This window comes from Haliotis rubra, unplaced genomic scaffold (assembly GCF_003918875.1).
Source record: "Haliotis rubra isolate DU_JTF1 unplaced genomic scaffold, ASM391887v1 Scf95, whole genome shotgun sequence".
In the NCBI taxonomy this organism is placed as follows: Eukaryota; Metazoa; Mollusca; class Gastropoda; order Lepetellida; family Haliotidae; genus Haliotis; species Haliotis rubra.
This window is the reverse complement of record NW_025767690.1, coordinates 1,652,959-1,675,303: the sequence shown is the minus strand read 5'-3', so window position 1 is coordinate 1,675,303 and position 22,345 is coordinate 1,652,959. Positions and strand designations below refer to the sequence as shown.

Below are 22,345 nucleotides of genomic sequence, written 5' to 3'. Positions count from 1 at the left end.
TTGACATAATTTATTTGTCGTTGTTACTTTCCCTTTCCTCTTGACATAATTTATTTGTCGTTGTTACTTTCCCTTTCCTCTTGACATAATTTATTTGTCGTTGTTACTTTTCCCTTCCTCTTGACATAATTTATTTGTCGTTGTTACTTTCCCTTTCCTCTTGACATAATTTATTTGTCGTTGTTACTTTCCCTTTCCTCTTGACATAATTTATTTGTCGTTGTTACTTTCCCTTTCCTCTTGACATAATTTATTTGTCGTTGTTACTTTCCCTTTCCTCTTGACATAATTTATTTGTTGTTGTTACTTTCCCTTTCCTCTTGACATAATTTATTTGTCGTTGTTACATAATTTGTTTGTCGTTGTTACTTTTCCTTTCCTCTTGACATAATTTATTTGTCGTTGTTATTTTTCTCTTTTCTTTTGACATAATTTATTTGTTGTTGTTACTTTTCCCTTTCCTGTAGACATATAATCTATTTGTCGATGTTACTTTTCCCTTTCCTCTTGACATAATTTATTTGTTGTTGTTACTTTTATATAAAATTAATCGCCTTCTCAAACCAAACTGTATGCGTCTGTTGCTTTAAGTTCTAAACATTAATTCTGTGTACGTAGAGTGTACAATACTTTGAAACAGTATTGTGAACGCTTTAAACAAATCAGACATATGTAGTATTGTCTAATTCTGTCTAATTTGACTGCTATTAAAGTGGTAAGTACAAGTGTTTGTGAACCTCGATCTATTATATATAACCAATATGTCACACATTTCGCTATGTAGATAATACAACATTAAGTTTGTTTGGTTAAGAAATCATGCATACATCACTCTCTCTCTCACTCTCGAAACATACGGTTTAAGAACCGCAAAATACACTAAAACATAATATGACTCTTTACAAATTGTACAGTTTGAGATATATTCTAAAGACATTTTTGTGTATCTATTTTGGGACTATTACAGCTTTCTAATAAAATGTTACTTCATTTGCATATTCATGGGAAAATATCCCCATTTGCGATTCTTACAACGAATTTTTCGAGTGCTTCAGTAATATATATTACTCTTGGCATTACACGAGTTATCGTTCTTGTTTGAAGTTGTGCTGATGTCCATACGCCAATATGGAATCTTTTCAGAGGTGCACGAGTTGGTATTCAGCTTGTCCGGGAATAACTGACACTACGAATCTTACCGATAAACAATAAGCAGGTTGGACCAGAATGAAACTGATATTTGTCTGTGCACGGTGTATGAAACACCAAAATAAAAAAAACACCACCAACAACAACATCCCTTATGCGATTTTCTTACCTCGATAACAAGATTTAGCATAGGCACGCGAAGGACCATGTGACGGTGGTTGATGTATTTGTGATCAAAGGGAGACATCTCCTTCCATACAACACACTGTCGTACATCAAGGGAAGGGAAGCTGACCGTGTAAACACATTATAAGACATATATGTCCATTGATTCAAAGGGAGGTTGGTTGTTGGTTGGTTGGTTTATAGTTTTAAGGCGACGTGGGCCAATAAGAGACCTATTTGCACACAACACATTGACTTGACTTAATATAACATCATACGTAATTTCATCCCCAAAAGGAATCGTTTAGTTAACATAAAAGAACCGACAACATTATCAATATTCCTTTTGATAGACGTATACTTATATCGACGAAACTCTGCTTCGTGTTACGGATTAAAAACTTTAAGTAATCACTTCCATTTCTGAAACATGAAATACCTATTAATTAAAATAGCAGTAGGTTAAGATGACAGAGCGTTAAAAATGATTTTAAATCACAGAACTAAATCTGCCCAAGCCACTTGAGAGCCTGTCTAGATTACATCATATTTTCCAGGTGACGAGACAAAATCTAAAACTGCCCGTTGCACGGGAGGTTGGTACCGGGAGATTGAATTGTCTCCCTTTGCCCATTAATGCAAAAACAAGTCCCAAGATGGAGTTATCTCCCTTTGACCATAACAAGAGCCCCCAGAGCCTGGCACGTTCGTTTTTCTGTTGAAGTCGAATGAGCTCGCTATACAGAGATCTACCCTATCATGTTAAATCCGTTCTGAAACTGGTTTATCATTTACAATGTCCTCAACAATGTCTCTGCCATATGTACATACTTGAACATGTGGAACGTGTGTGTAACTTTCTCTTATTTTGTCAAGTATGTATCTCATTACGATCATGCTTTCCGAAATGACAATAGTGTCCAAGATTGAACATGCTTGTAAATCTAATGCCATTAACGTATCAACATGTATCATTATCACTGAATTGTCTGGCCCAGACTCGATTATTTACAGGCCGCCACCATATAGCTGGAATATTGCTGGGTGCGGCTTTAAACAACAAACCACCCTCAACATCGTAGAGTGACATACCCTCCTTCTCCACGATGTTGTTATCGTGTAATGCATCACTTGTAATGGTAGACAATTTGATTTTAACACGCGGAAAAAAGACAGAAATTTATTTATAAAAATGTCAGTTAAAAAAAGCACCAATCTATATGCTTTCATCATATATTCGTTGATATTTTGAAATTGTGTTACAAGTGAAGTTTCATTCGTGACCAACTCGTGTTATTCCGAGACAATCCGAATAGCACTGAAAGGGGCGAGTGGTGACGAAGCTTTAGACTCTCAGCTCCCCCCAATGTTTTTGGGGCAATGCTTGCATGAGTGAAGATGCAAAGATATCAAACACACAAAATGTCAAAATTCAAGTACTCTGGTGTCCCAGAACTTGAATATGCTCTCTCAGTTGATGTCTATCATAATTAATATCCCCTAGTTTACAGAATAAAATCCTTCCGTATCCGTTTTAGATATGCACGTCCGTTTTAATGATAATACGCTTTCAGTTAAACCCAACAAAGAGAGGTAACTCTAGTTAACGTGGTTTTCTCCACGTCCGCCATTTTATGTCGCCAACTTCGGTGTGTTGATAAGCTGGCGACTCATTAAACGAGTATTTTGTATAAATCTGCCTTCAATCTTATCGTTAGCAAGTACCAGAAACTACCAAACACCACTGAAGAAGGTTGCGAGAAACTTTGGTCTACGTTCCACAGGTGAGTTAATGAGTAACTTAATCCTTGACAAGACGTCAATTGACAACACAATCTTTTACCTGAACTGGTGACACATATTTCTGAATTCCGCATTCTTTATATTTCTCTCTCTTTCTCCTGGAATCCCAAGCATGTTTAAGTTATTATTTTTATCGTCGATATATCGTTAACAGACCAATGATGGTGTTGGTGAAGAATTGTTTTGTACAATATTTGTTGATCAGCGTGTTCTGAAGTGGGTGTGGCATGGTAGCAGATTTGGGGGATTGAATGGGGGTATTATTCGCTATTCTCATTCTTATCCTTTCAAATGGCCGTCTCCTAAAGTTGGAAGTAATGCGATTGAGAAGTTGGGGTGTGTTTTTCATTAAATATGCACACCGCACAGATTGGTCTTCTACACATAATTTGTGAACGTGCATGAACATGACAAGTTAGAGTATGGAGCTGAAACTGGCCAAAACGTGTAGATTTGCTACAGCAAACGGGAGTACTGCACTTTACCGGGCGCACTTTTTCAGATTAATTACCGCTGCTGGGGTTCCCTAACCTAACCCTAAGGATCGTAAAGGGTGCCTAACCCTAAACCCTAACCCTAAGGATCGTAAAGGGTGGCATACCCTTACCCTAGACCCTAACCCTAAGGATTGTAAAGGGAGCAGCGAGGGCTGCGCCCGGTAAAGTGCATTCTAGCCCAACCAACCTTACAAGTCCCACTGTATTTTCAATAATTGTTTAGTTCAAACTTGCCGACATCCCTAGTCATTTCAAACTAGAAATTTACATTTTATGCTTCAGCAACATTTCTTGGCGTATTCATGGTATATTGAGTAAAACAATGTTTCAGATGTAACTGTGTAGTAAAAATGTCAAATTTCAATTCAGTTATCATAAGACTAAGAGATGATGGGATGACCTTGTGGTTAGAGAGTTCAGTTGTCACATGTACAGATCTGCTTGGTGCCCTTCTCATGCCATAGTAAAGTTAGAATATTGTCTAAAGTGGCATAAAACTGAACAATAACTGTTACTAATCCAGAAAAAGCAGCATGAAGCGTACAACTGTTTTCTTGAACACTGTTAGTGTTGGAAACTCCAAATCTCCACATCTCTTAAAGATCAATATTCTGGGGAAGAGTCACCCAGAGCTCCAGATAAGATTTAGCTCATGTGGGTACTGTACCCACTGTATTTTCTTGGAGTAGGTATTGTGAATTTTGAGTGGGTATTTCATTTTCCATTACCCACTGCTTTAAAAAAAGTGTGTATTTCAATCATTTTACTCACCTGAGTATTATGTCATTGAGTAAGTTTACTAAGCAGGTATGTTCTGCCTTATGTCATACCTAATCAAAACCAACTTAAATATAATGAAAATGATTTCATAAAAATCACTCATCTTATACTGACAGTACAACACTAGTCCTATACTAACAGTACAACTTGATAGCAATCGATGTGCTTTTCATTACGCAAGTGATTTTTATTAATATATTCCGTACGCATTTGTTCAAAACTTTTCGCGTATCTAACATTTTAAATGCATAATTGGTACGCAAAAAGTATTTTTCAATGCGTAATTGGAAATTTTCTATGCATATTTTACCCGGATATGCAGCTTATCTGGGCCTTTGGTCACCTCACTGTTCATTTACTTTCTTTTAACACTTCTACAACTTCTGTTTTGTCACAAATGAGCATACCTGTATTTGACGTAAGTGTGTTTAACATGACTTGGTTCTTGACCTGATAAAGAATTGCGGCCTTTAGAAATTTCCTCTCTTGGGAATTGACATTATTAATATGCTACTTCAATCATCTTTCAATATGTTGAAGATATTTTTGCTAGTGTTAGTTTTTGTGTAATTATTGTATTTCTTTTAAAGAAAATGTATATAAAGACAAGGATTTATGGATGTCAACTTCTTTATTTGAGGAACACGTCATGTCAGAGTATTTACTTACTCTTTCATTCATCTGATGAAGCACTAAGAATATACTCTGAGTCTGATACGTCATGTTTCTCAAATAAAGGAGTTGACATCCATAAATTCTCGCCCTTGTGTGTATCACTTCTAAATGCCGTTCAGAGATTCAAAATTGAAATAACTTGAACATTTTGATGTTTATCATTAGATATTATCAGTGTATGGAATAAGCCAAAAATCCAGCCAGACATCAGGACTGGTAACTTCAAAATGTTACCAGCCCAAAATGGATTTAACCAGACCAAATATCTTGAATTTACTCAGATGTATGGAACATCTAAAATTTGTACCAGACCATCGGGCTGGCTTGCTGTAAATTTAGACCGTCCGTCAGAAATCTAGCCCGTCTCAGGCGGTCGGACGGGCCTTATTTCATACACTGATATTATATAAATTGGTAGTGTATGATGATAACTAATTTAGATTGTCAGTGTCAGTGCTCTTGGCAGGATTGAAATACCGTTTAAATTGTGTCACCCTGACACTGTGTCTTTCACATTATTCTCATATCTATCATTCTGTGTTTATTTAATGTTTGGCTAAATTTCGCAGGTAATCGGCAACATCTGTAAGGCCTAAAAAAAAAGCTTGTGGTTCCGATTTCCCGACCGACCCTAAATATTCCCACCGAGCCTAACAATTTTACTCACCACATAATAAATTAAATTTATTTTCTGACACATGAGTAATGTAATAATATTTTGCAAAAAAACCAAAAACCCTACCTACTTACCTGCCCTAGTTCTGAAATGTAGGAAATCGGAACCACAACATTTATTTTTGGGGGCCTAAGGGATGATTTATATCCAACTTCAGTCCATACAGGTAGCAAAGGTACATGAAGTCCTTCATCCTCGATAATCTCCTGGGTATACATTCCGATAAATCTCTACTATACCCTGGATGCATCTACGGCTCGAGCCAATTATTTTATTACCTCCCTTGGTTGGCTTTTTACCCAATCAGGTGTCTACGCTGGGAAGATGAGCTGTACCAATCACAACTCACTTTTGCTTTATGAAATATCTAACCGATTAAACTTGGCAACATAATAATATATTGTTGTAGAGGTACTCTGAAAGAGGTAGAAAGAGTTCTTGCATATATATTTTTAAGATTTCAGACCTGTTAATTTGTATGATTTCCCCCCAAATCTGAGTCGAACTGCGAACAAACTTTCGCGGCTGCGATCGCAATCTTTGTTGACACTGGCAAGCTTGGTTGTAACAGCAGCTTATCTGATTGGCTACTGTGAGAATGCGGAGCCAGCAAAGGGAGGTAATAAAATCATCGACTCGAGCCGTAGATGCATCCAGGGTGTAGAGAAGATTTATCAGAACATATACCCTGGTGATTATCGAGGATAAAAGTCCCTGTGGTCCCTGATACTTTGATCTACCTTCAATTGCTGGCGATCTATAGCCCGTTTTTATGTTGTCGTTTAGATTCTGTATGGTGATATTTTTTATGATACATGCTAGTTTTTAATTGTATAACTGTGATACTCTAGTTATTATACTGTCCATTGTCGATAGGATGTTATAGATTATAATTTTTATATGTGTTCCTTATAAATATATGTATAACACCCGTGAAGATTGGGGTTAGATTTGATCTTCAGTACTTCATGCTTATTGTAAGAGGTGACTAACGGGATTGGGTGGTCAGACTCGCTGACTTGGTTGACATGTCATTGTATCCCAATTGCATAGATTGATGCTCATGATGTTGATCACTGGATTGTGTTCCGTGTGTGTGTGTCAGCACAACAACGAGCCTTTATATCTATACTGACACAGAGTCTAGGACATTCTTTATCCACTCAGAACATTCATGAATCATGTTGAACATGTGGCATGACAAAACAAAATAAACAATCCATAGGAGCAGGGGTGGAAATAACCGTCCAAGTCCAGTGTTTTTTCCTGTCGGGCAAGCAAATTTGTATATCACACTCAGACTGTACTGGTGTCCAGTTGACTTTCCAATGTTAATAATGTTGTTTATTTTAAAAATCAACAAGAAAACGGCCGGTATAGTGGAAAAATGATCAGGGCAAGTGATTTTACATGTGCCACTGTACCGGGGTACCCTAGCAATTTTAAAGTTATTTCCACCCCAGGGGAGGCAACTCGGAAGTGCTATCAAAAAGGCATGCCGCTAAAATACTATTGCCATTGAACATATATGATGCGAAATGTGACCCACAACCCACACTCAAAACTTTGAACATAGTGACACATAATAACTATCACTTAATCAATGATAATACAAATGACAAAAAACACACTCTCATAACATAATATGTAAATTGTTCTTGTCAGTTTGGTCGAAGTGTCACTGAAGTGTCTTTAAATTGTCACTCATTCAAAATTCAAACAAGACCTGAAATAAAGACATGGTAGAGAATGGGCCCATGGTGTGTATTAGTGTTTGAGCGATTGATTGAATAATCAGTCAATGAAACCATTTCGCTTGCGTCAGTGATTATTGATGGGCTCTGGAGACTAATCAACATTCATAACAAAAGAACCATCCAGTTAAACTTTGGAAAGGATGTTTCTTTTTGCTGTGTTTGTTAAATCAAGATATAAACAACTGATGCTGTTTCCTGACTCATTAAACTGCAATGTAAACAACATACTGACATGCGTATCTCAGCAGGAAGTATCCTCAGTTGTCTAGATTGTAGTAAAAATCAGTGCCTGTTTTATTTGCACAATGTGACAATTGTATTACATTAATTGCCCACATGTGTTTTGTGGTGGTGTGTCTAATTACAATCAATTATTGATCAATTACTAAGCTCTGATTATTGATCTATGTATTGTGAGCGATAGTGTTTATCAAAGAATATGTAGAATAGAGATGTATCTTTTAGTGACTACAATAGAGATTCTTTGATAAGCAAGGATGAATATACAATTAATCAGATCAATCACAGTGTTGACCTTGAAATTTCACAAGTTCTTGTCATCTGCTACAGTAGTATTTATAACTGTAAAACTCCAGACTATAACTACATTTAATTGCTCAAAATGGTTTATTGTATCAATTAGATATGTTGGCTGAGAAAAAAGCCTTCCTTTCCGAAAAGCAAATTAACATGTTAAATGATTTATTTCACAACATGTCTTTCTGATGTCATTGTGCTCTTACATAATTGAAACTTAAGGATCCGTCCATTGTCAGAGAAATTGCCTTCTCCTCTCATTTCACTCATTGTATGTTTTATTTCAGAGGCTTTAAGATGGGCGGACTTCAGTCCCTGTTCCAGAAGCTGTTTGGCAAGAAGGAGATGAGAATATTAATGGTTGGCCTGGATGCTGCTGGAAAGACCACCATCCTGTACAAGTTGAAACTAGGAGAAATTGTCACAACCATCCCAACAATAGGTAAACATATTTTGATAAGGGTGTAGGCGAAATGGGAAGCCAATAGTAGTGTTGGGAATTGGTTAAAATCTCATAATTGATGATTGGTCCATTACAACCGATCAATCATCGAAAATAATTGGTTAGCGTCATTTATCAAATGTTCCTGTTATCTTTGTTAATGCACACAAAAAAATAAAGAAAAAACATGTAATTTGGGTTTTTCCAAATTGCACAAAATCCATTTGCAAATTTCGAATTTTTAAAGGAAGATTAGTATGTTAGGAACACAGATTTCCTGGATTCTTTAACATAAATTCAATCATGACTCGTAAGGAGCTTGTGGTGCTTATGAAATGTAAACTTAATGACACAGACAAAACCAACCTTATGAATAATGTTGTTGATGCAAACAAGTGTTCCAAGATTGGTTGCGTTCGATTTGAGAAACCATGTTCGATTGCTTGGTCGTTTAGTCACTGCGACCAATCTTCGATTATTTCAATGAATTGGACCACCACTAGATAATAGATAGTGGACTGAACAACTTGCCTCGGGTTAACTACATACAGTTAAAATCTTCTTTGATCTGTTTTAATCCAGAGTGAATAAACTGCAAGGGATTTCACCCCATTTGATTGCTGACCCGTTGTTAATAACATAGAGCATTTTGATGGTGGAACCTGATTAATTCACCAGATTGGACCTGGTACAGTTAGTGAAAAAAGTGACATTGTACTCTGACACTAGCACTAGACCAAGTCTGTTGTCAGTTGTTGAGCTATCCATGTGGTTTCAGGGATTTTTAAGTATCAGGCTCTGTCCGTCCGTCTGTACGAATTGGAATATCTTAAGAACCGTTCACTAGATTCTTTTCATATTTGGCACCTAGGTTCATCACAGTATAAGAAAGGTCCAAATCAGGTTTGGTGACCTTGACCTTCATTTCAAGGTCACAAGGGGACTTTAACATTTTACCTGCATGTTAAGCTATCTCAAGAACCGTTCACTGGATTTTCTTCATATTCAATACCAATTTTGGTGCTTATCTAGGGGAGGTGCAGGGATTTCAGTGCATGTTATGATTTTGGTGACCTTCACTGGATTTTGTTCAATTTTCAAGGTCACAGAGACACTTTGAAGATTTCAGCATGTTAAATTGCATGTTAAGATAGTCATCAAGATATCGTAAAAAATATTCACTGGAGTTTCTTCATATTTGACACCAAGCTTCATCTAGGGAAGGGCCAGGGCCCAGTCAATTTTGGTGACCTGCACGTAATATTCAGGTTCACAACGGCACTTTGAAGATTTCAGCTTGTTAACCTGAATTGTCAGTAAGAAATTTCAAAAACGGTTCACTGGATTTTCTTCATAGACTTTCAAGACTTCCCTTGAATGTTTTTCAATAAGCAATTTCTCTAGTACTATTTGTGCATATTTCATACACTATGACATTCATGTCAAGGTCAAAGTCAGTCTTGAAAACGTGTGTGTTTGAACAACTAAAGAGCAAGATATCAAGAGAGGTTGACTGGTCATGTTTTTGTTGACATTTAACTTCACCTTAAACTTTCATTACTTTGTAAGTTTGATTTGATAATTTGCGGCGGGGGATTATGTCACCTTAGTGACAATGCTTGTTAAAAGTTGTCTTTATACACATGATAATTGATATATGTTTCATCATGTGATCACCATTCAAGCTAGTTAGCAGCAGTCGAGTTGAAAAGGAAGGATTTCCACGGTGATTGGTGAACCGTCTTAACATTGTTTAATGTATTTTGTTGGTAATTGTCCATACATTCACCTTTGCAGAATGTTATGGTTATACTGTTAACAATAACATGGTTAATGTAATGGAGTTAACACATGAGACACAGACATGACAGATGGCTGGATAGTAGTTCATGGATACACTACTAGTATTTCACTGTTGGGATGGATTCTGTTAGATCATACCAACAGCTGTCAATTCTGGACCTCGGCATGAAATGAGCCGCCTAAATATGAGTTGATACAGTAATCAGCGCTGTCTAATTCGGCACGCGTGGCGAGGAGTCGGTCGGATGTGTATTGTCACTAATTAATCCTGCGTTGAAACTACATGGTTGCCGACAAAGATAATTTAATCTTAGTTCTGTATGGGTGTATTTGTACATGTAATTAATGAGTTGACACATGAGCTCAAATATTTGTCTTTTATTGTCAGTGTGTGCAGTAATTGAGAGAACCACGTGATACAACAATGTATATGAGAGTGACAAAACTGATTCAGTTCTAGTCGTAGGTAACTGTGTCAGCTCTACAATCCGGCACGCTGTCTAAACCGGATTGTTTCTTCAGTCCTTACGAGTGCCGGTTTAGACAGCTTCCACTGTATATCAATGACGCGTTCACTATATCGTATAGTCTGATTATTAGTGGTGTAGTGATACAGCATGGAGCAACACAGTGTTGTATCACGATTCGAGGCTTAGGATACAATACATTGATTTCCAACTCCTAATACATATGATACATTATTATCCTTACGATAAATTTGTCGAATTCTGATTGGTCAATAGCCAAAGTATACCAAACCATGTAGGCGGATTTGCCAGGGTGTACAAAGCGTACACCCTGTAAAATCTGTCAAGCGACACACTACACAGGTTGTTCGAATGACCTTGACCTTAGATGGAATGTGGCTGCCAAACGGCTGATCGCTTTGAAATTTTGGAGTTGGCGTATACAATAATGAGTATAAATAGAGTAATAAAATTGTTTCATAATTTCTTATTTGTTTGTGTTAATAAATATTAGGGGTGAAACAGTACGCTCTTACCACAGTACGGTACGTATTGCAGTACAAGGCCTTCGGTTTGGTCCGTTTCGGTTCGGTATATGAGATTGGATCATAATGCAGAAAATTGACAACAAGAGCCAAACTTTACATTGTTGAATACCTCGGGAAAAATAACCATAATCTTTGTTATTTTGAATGAACAAAACTGTCATTTCATGACAAGATAGAAGAACTAACGTATCACTGGAACCTTGGAGCCCACAGCTGCTGTGTGGCAAAATAGCAAGTAGCCATCACATCAATGTTTACTCAAGTGAAGTCACCACGTCCCAGAAATGTTCATGTTTTGAAATAACAATACACAAATCTGACCTTGTCGAATGTGACTGTTGATGACATATCACAGCTAAATATATTAAACAAATTAATATAACACAGTTTTCATAACACAGTTACAGTCTGTGTGGCTGATCATTGTCTTTGTTCTAAATCATTGTCTATCTTTAGTTTCAGTCGGTTAAAAATTTAGAGACTTTCCAAAGTCCTTGTACTGCTACAAAATCTTGGCACATTCCAGAATTTTGTTTTACTCAGTTTTCAGTTTATTCAAAATTTCACTCAGAAATGTAATTCTCCATTTTGAAACAAATATGTTTCAGATTTAGAATGCTGCTTTCTCTTTTTATTGGTCATTACAGGTTCATTGTTCTGATATAGCTTGCAATGAGATAATCTCAGATCTTTGTGCTGTGGTAGCAACAACTAACAAACATAAGGCTTAGCAACTGTGTTGGGAAAGCCACCAGATCCATACCCATAATTGCAGTCATCCGTCGCCATAACGCGGGTCTTGGGGTCCATGTATGACCCCTATGTTATACAAAACACAGGAAAAAGGCCAAGTAAGATCAGATTTTCCATGGACAGAACACAACTACTACTTGTGTGTTGTGCCCAGTCCAAACTATATCGTATCGTCGGAGGTGAAAAAACACAAAACTTTGTAAATGAAAATAGATATATGTACCGGAAAGTTGCAATCAAACATCACTAGACATGATAATTGAAGTGTTGTTCCTGTTATGGTACCTGTAATTCAACTGAGCCGGAAATAGCAATCAGCTGTGCTCACGTGTGTTTTTTCAACGTAACAGTGATTCCATTAAAACGACCCAAAAATATAACATCAATGAATTTCTGTTCCATTATCAGAATAATTTATATCTTAAGCAGTTATTTTAACAAAGATAATCTATATTGCTATTGTATTAGTATAATACATGTTTTCTACGAAAATATTTAACATGATAATTAACATAGGCTCAGCACTTTGGGTTACGTGGCTGGATACGCTTTTATGTAGGAGACAGTTTGACAAGTCACCGTTGACTTTCCGCGCTAAGTGCCACTTTGATTGTAAAAACAAAATGTTGGCAATTAATTGTTAAATATGACTTCAATAACGCGAGTCTAGGGTCATGGATGACGAGGCGGTAATCAGTTCGTGATTGCTGACAATAATGTGAAATTGATGCTATTGCGGTAGGCGTGAAAAGCGGACCCTCATGAACAAGGCAAGAGGAAGTTGTGTGCCTATAGAATGAGGTGATGCCATTTCACACACGTTTTCTCCGATGTTACTGTGAACAGTTTTAATGAATGTAAATGGGATTAAATTTAATCAAATAAAATGAAATCGAGGAAGATCGTTTTATTATGAGTTTTCTGACATACGTTTTCGGATGGCAATATTTACCCGAGCTATAACGCGATGAGTTGCAACACGGCAAACATCGCAAGTACTCGGCTGATGGCATGTCTTTATGATAAAGTTGTCTTTTATAAGTTATTACGATGTTCCGCTGTTCGTCTGATTTGAAATAACCGAAAAAGAAACAGAACCCAGCCACTTATTTGTTATCTGCAGTTGCTGTGTTGCTGATTTGTAAGTAGATGACTTGAGGCGATCTGAAACTTATTTCAAGGAACATGGCGGCCATCTAGCAAAGAAATACATAGATTTTAAGAAATGATTCAATTTCTAGACAAATTAGAAAAGGTTTAAAAAGGTTAATAAAACGACGGTACGAAAACCGAAAATGCTGAATTTTTGGATTGCATTATGGTATACCGAACCGAAGGCAAAATACCGTGGTTCAACTAATACCGCTATACTGTTTCACCCCAAATAATTATATATCCAAAAAATAAAATGTATCTGCATTTCACTTGTCCTTTAACAAAACCTCAAATTCGATCATTTTTTTATCATAAACTAAGCCATCCCGAGTTGTCTCCCTTTTTGACCGTTCAGGAAAAAAATCATGGTGAAACGTTTTGCGTCTCATTCTGCCAGAGGTTGAATGTTGTTGTGTAAAGATAAGCTAAATTAGAAGATCTTAAGGGTAATAAATTCGTCACACTGTTTTGAAAGGGTGTATGGGACTGTAGGATTCACACATACACATTAGATAGCAGATTCTCTAGTATTTCCTGGCTGGCTATAAATCACAGAAATTACACACTGCTCCCAGCTCATATGTTTCTCACCTACAATATCACATCCTCACTGCCTGATATTTCAAAACAAATGATTCAGGATGTTATTCACCTACAAAAGAGAGAATATGATCTTATTAAATATAAGTACTGATCAGGATACGGATCGTATTGCACCTGTATTGTCAGGATACGTATCGTATTGCACCTGTATTATCAGGATACGTATCGTAGTGCACCTGTATTATCAGGATACGTATCGTAGTGCACCTGTATTATCAAGATACTTATCGTATTGCACCTGTATTATCAAGATACGTATCGTATTGCACCTGTATTATAAGGGTGCATGTTGTATTGCATCTGTATTATCGGGATACGTATCGTATTGTCCCTGTATTATCAGGATATGTATCATGTTGCACCTGTATTATCAGGATACGTATCGTATTGCACCTGTATTGTCAGGTTAAGTATCGTATTGCACCTGTATTATCAGGATACGTATCGTGTTGCACCTGTATTATCAGGATACGTATAGTATTGTACCTGTATTATCAGGATACGTATCGTATTGTACCTGTATTATCAGGATACGTATCGTGTTGCATCTGTATTATCAGGATACATATTGTATTGCACCTGTATTATCAGGATACATATTGTATTGTACCTGTATTATCAGGATATGTATCGTATTGTACCTGTATTATCAGGATATTGTACCTGTATTATCAGTATTATCAGGATACGTATCGTATTGCACCTGTATTATCAGGATACGTATCGTATTGTACCTGTATTATCAGGATACGTATCGTATTGTACCTGTATTATCAGGATACAGTATCGTATTGTACCTGTATTATCAGGATAACATATTGTCAGGATATCAGGATGTATTATCGTATTGTATCTGTATTATCAGGATACGTATAGTATTGTACCTGTATTATCAGGATACGTATCGTATTGTACCTGTATTATCAGGATACGTATCGTATTGTACCTGTATTATCAGGATACATATTGTATTGCACCTGTATTATCACCTGTGTATACCTGTATTATCAGGATATCGGATCGCGGTATTGCACCTGTATTATCAGGTTAAGTACGTATTGTACCTGTATTATCAGGATACGTATCGTATTGTACCTGTATTATCAGGATACGTATCGTATTGTACCTGTATTATCAGGATACATATCGTATTGCACCTGTATTGTCAGGATACGTATCGTTTTGCACCTGTATTATCAGGATACGTATCGTGTTGCATCTGTATTATCAGGATACGTATAGTATTGTACCTGTATTATCAGGATACGTATCGTATTGCACCTGTATTGTCAGATAAGTATCGTGATTGCACCTGTATTGTCAGGATACGTATAGTATCATTACACCTCTACTGAATATTTTTCCAGGTTTCAATGTTGAGACTGTGGAATATAAGAACATCAGCTTCACAGTGTGGGATGTTGGAGGTCAGGACAAGATCCGACCTTTGTGGAGACACTACTTCCAGAACACTCAAGGTAAGGATTGGGTAGAGACAGCTGCATTCATTCACTACCTTGGGGTAATATTATGAAACATGTACATTTGAGTTTTGACTTTATTTCTAAAGGAAAGATGTCAACACTGGAAAATGAATCCGAGAATTTGTTGTAAGGAATGCTGTTTAGCATTGTGTAGCCTTGTAATTAATATGGCTGCTACCATTCACTAACAGGGTTGGTAATTCGAACCATATCCCTCCTTGCATTCAATTTGTTATTCAGGGCAGTAGGGGTAGTCTAGTGGTTAAAGTGTCAGCTCATCACGCTGAAGACCAGGGTTCGATTCTCCACATGGGTACAATGTGTGAAGCCCAATTCCGGTGTTCCCCGCCTTGATATTGCTGAAATATAGCTAAAAGCGGCATAAATTCATATTCACTCACTCCATTTATTATTCATGGTCACTAGAATGGAATATTCGTGCATTTTTAAAATGTTATTGCTTGAATTTGGTGTTATTTATCCCAGTAAAATATGCAGAATGGAACAGATCCCAACCAAGCAGGAGAGTAAATACTGTCATATATTTAATTTGACAGTGATGTGGTCACTGGTGGTTGTAGTGATATATTGGTTAAAACAAAGAATGTGGTTTGTTACTGTTTCACTGAATATAATGAATAATATATCAACTGCTGACTGCTATTGTATTTATTACTGAATAATCGCATTCGTTGCCCAGTATTTGTGATATGTATTACGCTCACCATTTATTTTAGCTCTTGTGTGCGAATGGTGTCAGGGATAGAAATACTTTTTTTCTAAGTGTGCCTTAGGGCACCAGGCAAATATTTTAGATGTGCCTTTCAGAAATCAAGTGTGCCCACATGTTTCTAGAATAGATGGCTGTAGCAATGATATAATTATTTGAATCTTTTATAGTAAATAACAAATGAAACCTGTTTTCTGTTATCACTGATATGTCTTCTGTTTAAGATGGCTTTCTTAAGCTTAATTTGTTCTGCTTTCCTTTACTAGCTAAGAATTTTGTGACAGGTTCACTTGTTCAGTATGTCTAACATACAAAATTTCTTCAATAACCGAACGATTAGTACCCCCATCACTCTAAATGGAAAAACAACCAGATCATCCATCATAATTCCAGTGATTTCCTCCGCGATAAAGTCAGTAAATGTTTTTGCTTGTTTGTCATTTGCGTAAGTGTTTTGTGTTGGGGATTAGGTGACTAAAGGTGAATTATGTGCCCCCAAAATTAGGCGTGCCCCAAAGCCACCGAGAACATGTTTATCCGTGCTATTTCAATATTTACCATGCCATGGCATGCTAATACCGTTATATGGGGTATTTCGAACCCTGTGGTGTATTTCATAAAGGATACTGTTTCCACGGTTATCAACCCATGGTTATCAATGGAGACTTTGTACTTCTTGGAGACAATGTATAAGGGACCGTTCATAATTTAGGTAGTGGGGTCATCAGTTTGGTGCACATGTACTATGGGGTTGTCATTGATTTTGTGATTCGTGAAGGTCCGGGTTAGAATATTGGCCTTCAGTAACCCATGCTTGTCGTAAGAGGTGACTAACAGGATCGGGTGGTCAGACTCGAGGGCTTGGTTGACACATGTCATCGTTTCCCAATTGCGCAGATCGATGCTCATGCTGTTGATGACGGGATTGTCTGGTCCAGACTCTATTATTTACAGACCGCCGCCATATGGCTTGAATATTGCTGAGTGCGGCTTAAAACTAAACTCACTCACTCATTGATTTTGTACAAGACATGCAGGGGGTCACTTTGTACATAAATTTTGGGGGTCATTCACATTGTACATGCTTCTCTATAAACATGATCATGCCCCCAGAGCCCGTGAAGATCCGGGGTAGCATAGGTCTTCAGCAACCCACGCTTGCCACAAAAGGCGACTATGCTTGTCGTTAAGAGGCGACTAACGGGATCGGGTGGTCAGGCTCGCTGACTTGGTTGACACATGTCATCGGTTCCCAATTGCGCAGATCGATGCTCATGCTGTTGATCACTGGATTGTCTGGTCCAGACTCGATTATTTACAGACCACCGCCATATAGCTGGAATATTGCTGAGTGTGGTGTAAAGCTAAACTCACTCACTCACTCATGCCCCCAGCCATAAATTATGAACGGTCTCTAAGCTCACTGTCTACCTTGTCTCCACACAGATTCACAGGGGCTTCTGTTCCTCTGAAAACTGTTTAACAGGTTTTTGTGTGTTTCTGACTATGGGTCACGTGATGTTGTATCTGCTGCAGGCTTGATCTTCGTAGTCGACAGTAACGACAGGGAGAGACTTCAGGAAGCTAAAGACGAGCTCAACAGGATGTTGAACGAAGATGAGCTGAGGGAAGCAGTGCTGCTTGTGTTTGCCAATAAACAGGTGGGTTGTATTCCACTGCATCTGTAATAGATCACATTTTAAAACTTATTAACATCTGATGTTTTACTCTGAACGATCTATAAATTTACCTTAGGTCTTCATGCAGAGAGGCTTCATATTACCGTACAATATCTGATCTCAATAAGACCACCTCCGTGGTGTAGTGGTTAGAGCGTGTCCCGGAGAGCGGAAGGTCGTGGGTTCAATCCCCGACCACGTCATACCAAAAGACGTTAAAATATGGTACTTGTTGGCCCCTGCCTGGCGTTCGGCATTAATGGGTACATCAAGGACTGGTCGGCTTGGAGTCAGTATAATGTGTCTGAGTGGGGTATTCATGCTTCACTGCGGCATGGTATCTCAGTGGGCTAGCACTATAAAACCAGCTTCAGTCTGGGCTACTACAAGCAGCCGCACATACACACACATGCACGTCGTCACTTGAGCGAAATATTCTCAAGCACGACGTTAAACCCAACTTCACCTCACCTCACCTGATCTCAATAAATTCATTTGGAGATAATGCACTGATTTACTGTCATGAATGTGATTTGTGAACATATGAAATCTTTGTTTTTGGTGTTGTTCAGGGGTCTTATTTAGGTCTATGTCTTTGTGTGTCACAAAATATAAGAATATTATCTCTGACCTTTGACACTCTACAACATATTTGTTGATTGGTTGGTTTGTTGTTTAACACCACAGTCAACAATATTCCAGCTATATGGCGGTGGTCTGTAAATAATCGAGTCTGGACCCGACAATCCAGTGATCAACATCATGAGCATCAATCTATGCAATTGAGATACGATGAGCCTGACCACCGCCTCTTACAGAATGCATGTTCTAACAGTGATGTTGCAGTGTGTCGTTTGGGAGGTCAAGAATGACCACTGATTGTTTCTTCTGTTCCATTACAGGATTTGCCAAATGCCATAAACGTGGCTGAAATGACAGAGAAGCTCGAGCTTACATCAAAGAGTAATCGCCAATGGTATATCCAGAACACGTGTGCCACATCTGGCGATGGGCTCTACGAAGGCCTCGACTGGCTGTCAGCAAGGTTGCAGAAGTGATTAAACGGACCATCATCGCAAGTTGTATAGTATATCATGCAGACTCGTACACATTCTTCAGTCTTCCCTTGCACGGGTCTACCATCACCTGCCAGTACATGTTGTACATTGACTGCACATATTGGGAAGTAGTTCTTGTAATGTTGGTGATGACTGCAGACTTTGTGTGTGTCTGGTGTAATAAAATCCATATCCACTTGGAGACAGGGGTATCCCTTCAATGTGGTCCATGTATACAAATTCCTTTGGTCCTGACGTGAGAGAGTGAAGGACAAACTTGCGACAACCCAGAACATAGTGCATCTGTGAATTCTTCAAGCAAATAAGCAAATCTTCAATTTTAAAATACAATCACCGATGAATATTGGTTTGTTTCAGGCTATCCATTTCTGATTGTGATTCTCAAAATTTACTTTCATGATGTTTTACCAAAATACATTCCAAATTTTATATATATATATACAGCACAAGCATAAATTTTTTTTTCCATACCTCAGGTTGTATTTTACACAGAAATTGAAAGTTATCGAAGGTCTTTTCGTGTTTATGACAAGAGGAGACGAGGTCACACACTCTGTGTGGCTTACGACAAATATTCTTTCCACCGTGTGTGATATGTGTTTCTTGTAGTTGTTAATATGTGATGTTTGTGTGAATGTTAGATGGAAAGAGTCCAACTTTCTATGCATGTCCCATGTGTTACCTTGGTCAGCTCTTACGAAGCTTGTCATCGAGGGACACACCGTTTTCATGAGTATTAAAAGAGTTAACTTTAACGATCATTGAAGAAGAAATCACAAAGTGTTAATTATTCTGTTTTCAGAAATAATCAGAAATATCTGTATCAGATCATTGAATGGGATAAGTATGTCCCTCAGAATAAGTGTTTACGATAATCATGTCAGTTTTTTTATGGAATATTTGGACTATCTAGACTTATGCCTCTGTTTCTAACAAATACCAGGTGTATTCTATTTCATACGGTTTTGTTGGACAATGTCAAAGATTTTGAAATACTTGTGTATATGTAAGCCCCTTACTTCTTAAGTTTCACTATTTCCTTAGATGGTGTCTTAGTGTCATAAAAACAGTCCTTGTGGAGCAAAGGAGAATACCTATTATTGAGTTCGCTGCATTTTCTAAACATTGTGCGGTGACCTTATGCGAAGATGTTCTTTGTGCTGTCACAAGTTACACTTTAAGCATCACCTTCATCTAAGGAGTGACCTTGTCTGCGACAAGATAATCACATTCCTTTAAAATGGTTTTGTTGATTTCATTGTATTATTTTAGACAATTTTGTGATGGAAAAATTTATTTATTCATGGTTCCTGTCAGTATTTGCTATCAGTAGTGAGTGTTGTAAAGACTGGTTTAATCTTTTCATTGTGATCATCGTGATCATTGTGGCAGTCAGTTCCTGCTTCCTTGATGGTATGCGACAGGACTCAAGAGCCACTGATGCTGTGAAACAATAATCTGGAAAATATATTGTCATGATCAATATTGAATTGTTCGTCTTTGTGAAGAATTCAATATTTGTTTGTCGACCTTGTCATTTTTTATGAAAAATTCTAAATAGCCATGTCGGTTTAATATTTTCTGTGACTAAATCATAATGGATCTCCATATTCTGTGAGTTGCCACCTTCCACTTTTCTTATTTTATCACATCCCTGAACGTATAGTTCATGCTTGAAGAGTATTTTTAAATTGGGTTTCAATTCTTTTTGTAAATTCTTTTGTTACCTGGTTGCCAAATGATTGGAGTTGTATCTTAAACTGAACCGTAGACATGTATATCATTTGTGAACAACAGTCGCTAGTTTTATGCATTGGTTTTTAGCTTCCCAAACTTTGGGTTTACAACATAGGTAGGTTTTGCAGCAATTAATATGCACCCTACAAAAGCCTAATATGACAGTGGGGTAGCCTCGTGGTTAAGGCGTTCGCTTGTCACGCCGAAGTGCTGGGTTCGATTCCCACATGGGTACAATGTGTGAAGCCCATTTCTGGTGTCTCCCGCCATGATATTGCTTGAATATTGCTAAAAGCGGCATAAAAGCCAACTCGCTCACTCACTCACTGTGACAGCAAGCCTGGGTGTTGAATCATCCACTGTATGCTTGGTATCCTTCAGGTTTTCAGTAATATTAATGTAAACAGAACATGCGTGGAAATATTATCCCTTACTGATATGCTGCTGTAGCTTAGAGTTACAGCTTTTTCCTAGATATTTTTTAACAAGGCTTCAGGACTTGCATGCACATCACAACTTTTCTTTAGAAGCAGGGACCGCTTCTGCAAACTGATCTTAACACTGTGGCTTCCTAAGTCTGTGTAAAGGGTTGGTGTTAGATCTTAGTGCTGCCATCGGTTTGTGAAACAGGTCAATGAGAAGATCACGACTGTGTAGGTTTATGAAACAGAGACTCCACAGTTCGAGCTAGAATTGTTTTGTGAAAGGATGTCTGTGGTCTCTCATACAACCTGTGTTTGAAATTAAGCATGGAGTTCAAGGGAGTGTTGTCAGTACCGTATCGTTAAAGGTTGATGATTCATGGAGTCTCTTGATGCAGATTCCATAGACAAGCTGAACTAGCCCCTTAATTTCAAACACTTTTAACATTGTGATTGTTGCTGCTGTCATAAATCTGTTTGTGTGAGTTACAAAAATTATAGGAGTACTATTGTACAGATGTTTGGGGATCCAGGTGAAAATGGTCCTCGAAGGTTGAATTCCAGTACATTGAGCCTATGGCATAAATTGTATATGTTATTCAAGGTCATTGATCAAAGTTGTCAAAAAGGATTTTAAGTTGAGGGGATCTGAAGTCAACTGTACACTTCACGAAATTGGGATCCGAAAATGTGATGACTAGACATATTTTGTGCCTGTTGCACATTGTTTGAAGGTGTTTTGTCATTCCATGTATGTCTAGTCCAGGGGGTTAGACATCATTGCTGCCAGTGGGTGTATCTATATCTTGTGTATATTATAGAGATAATCAAATAAGTGAACTAAATGCTATCAACTAATCATCCTCCAATAAAGCAGTTTCTTCAAACAGTTTGTGTTTTGTCTGTTTGTTGTTGAACAGCATTATTCCAATTCTAATTCAGTAATATTCCACATATATGACAGCGGTGTGAACATGATCTTAGTATTGACCAGACAAAGTAGTGTTTGACATTATGAGCATCAGTTGGCTCATCGGGCGGTGGGGTAGCCTAGTGGTTAAGGCTTTCGCTCGTCACGCCGAAGACCCGGGGTTTGATTCCCCACATGGGTACAATGTGTTAAACCCATTTCTGGTGTCCCCAGCCGTGATATTGCTGGAATATTGCTAAAAGTGGCGTAAAACCAAACTCACTCACTCGCTCACTCAGTTGGCTCATCAACCAAGTCACGGAGCATGACCACCCAATCGTGTTACTTGCCTCTTGGGACAGCTCTAACTGTAACAAATAAACAGGTAACACGTGGGCTACTGTAGTTCTTTATGCAACATTATAATTTAAAAATTATATGTCATCTGTTGACAAACTGAGCAGTGGCAGTGATGCACAACTTTCACAACTGAT

General features: G+C 37.8%; 1 protein-coding gene across 1 annotated transcript; it reads left to right on the top strand.

Moving 5' to 3' along the window:
* The first annotated feature begins 2,915 nt into the window (after positions 1–2,915).
* Positions 2,916–21,830, top strand: LOC124264871 (ADP-ribosylation factor-like). Its single transcript, XM_046699648.1, has 5 exons — positions 2,916–3,098; positions 8,327–8,481; positions 15,178–15,288; positions 17,561–17,685; positions 18,606–21,830. The coding sequence occupies exons 2-5, from the start codon at positions 8,337–8,339 to the stop codon at positions 18,759–18,761; spliced, it is 537 nt and encodes a 178-aa protein (XP_046555604.1). The 5' UTR covers positions 2,916–3,098; positions 8,327–8,336; the 3' UTR covers positions 18,762–21,830.
* The last annotated feature ends 515 nt before the right edge of the window (positions 21,831–22,345 follow it).

Excerpts from the sequence above, each read along its gene's own strand:
- LOC124264871 (XM_046699648.1), top strand. The coding sequence starts at position 8,337 with ATGGGCGGACTTCAGTCCCTGTTCCAGAAGCTGTTTGGCAAGAAGGAG. Across the intron at positions 8,482-15,177 it reads CACAACCATCCCAACAATAG|GTTTCAATGTTGAGACTGTG; the intron begins GTAAACATATTT and ends ATATTTTTCCAG. Across the intron at positions 17,686-18,605 it reads TTGTGTTTGCCAATAAACAG|GATTTGCCAAATGCCATAAA; the intron begins GTGGGTTGTATT and ends GTTCCATTACAG.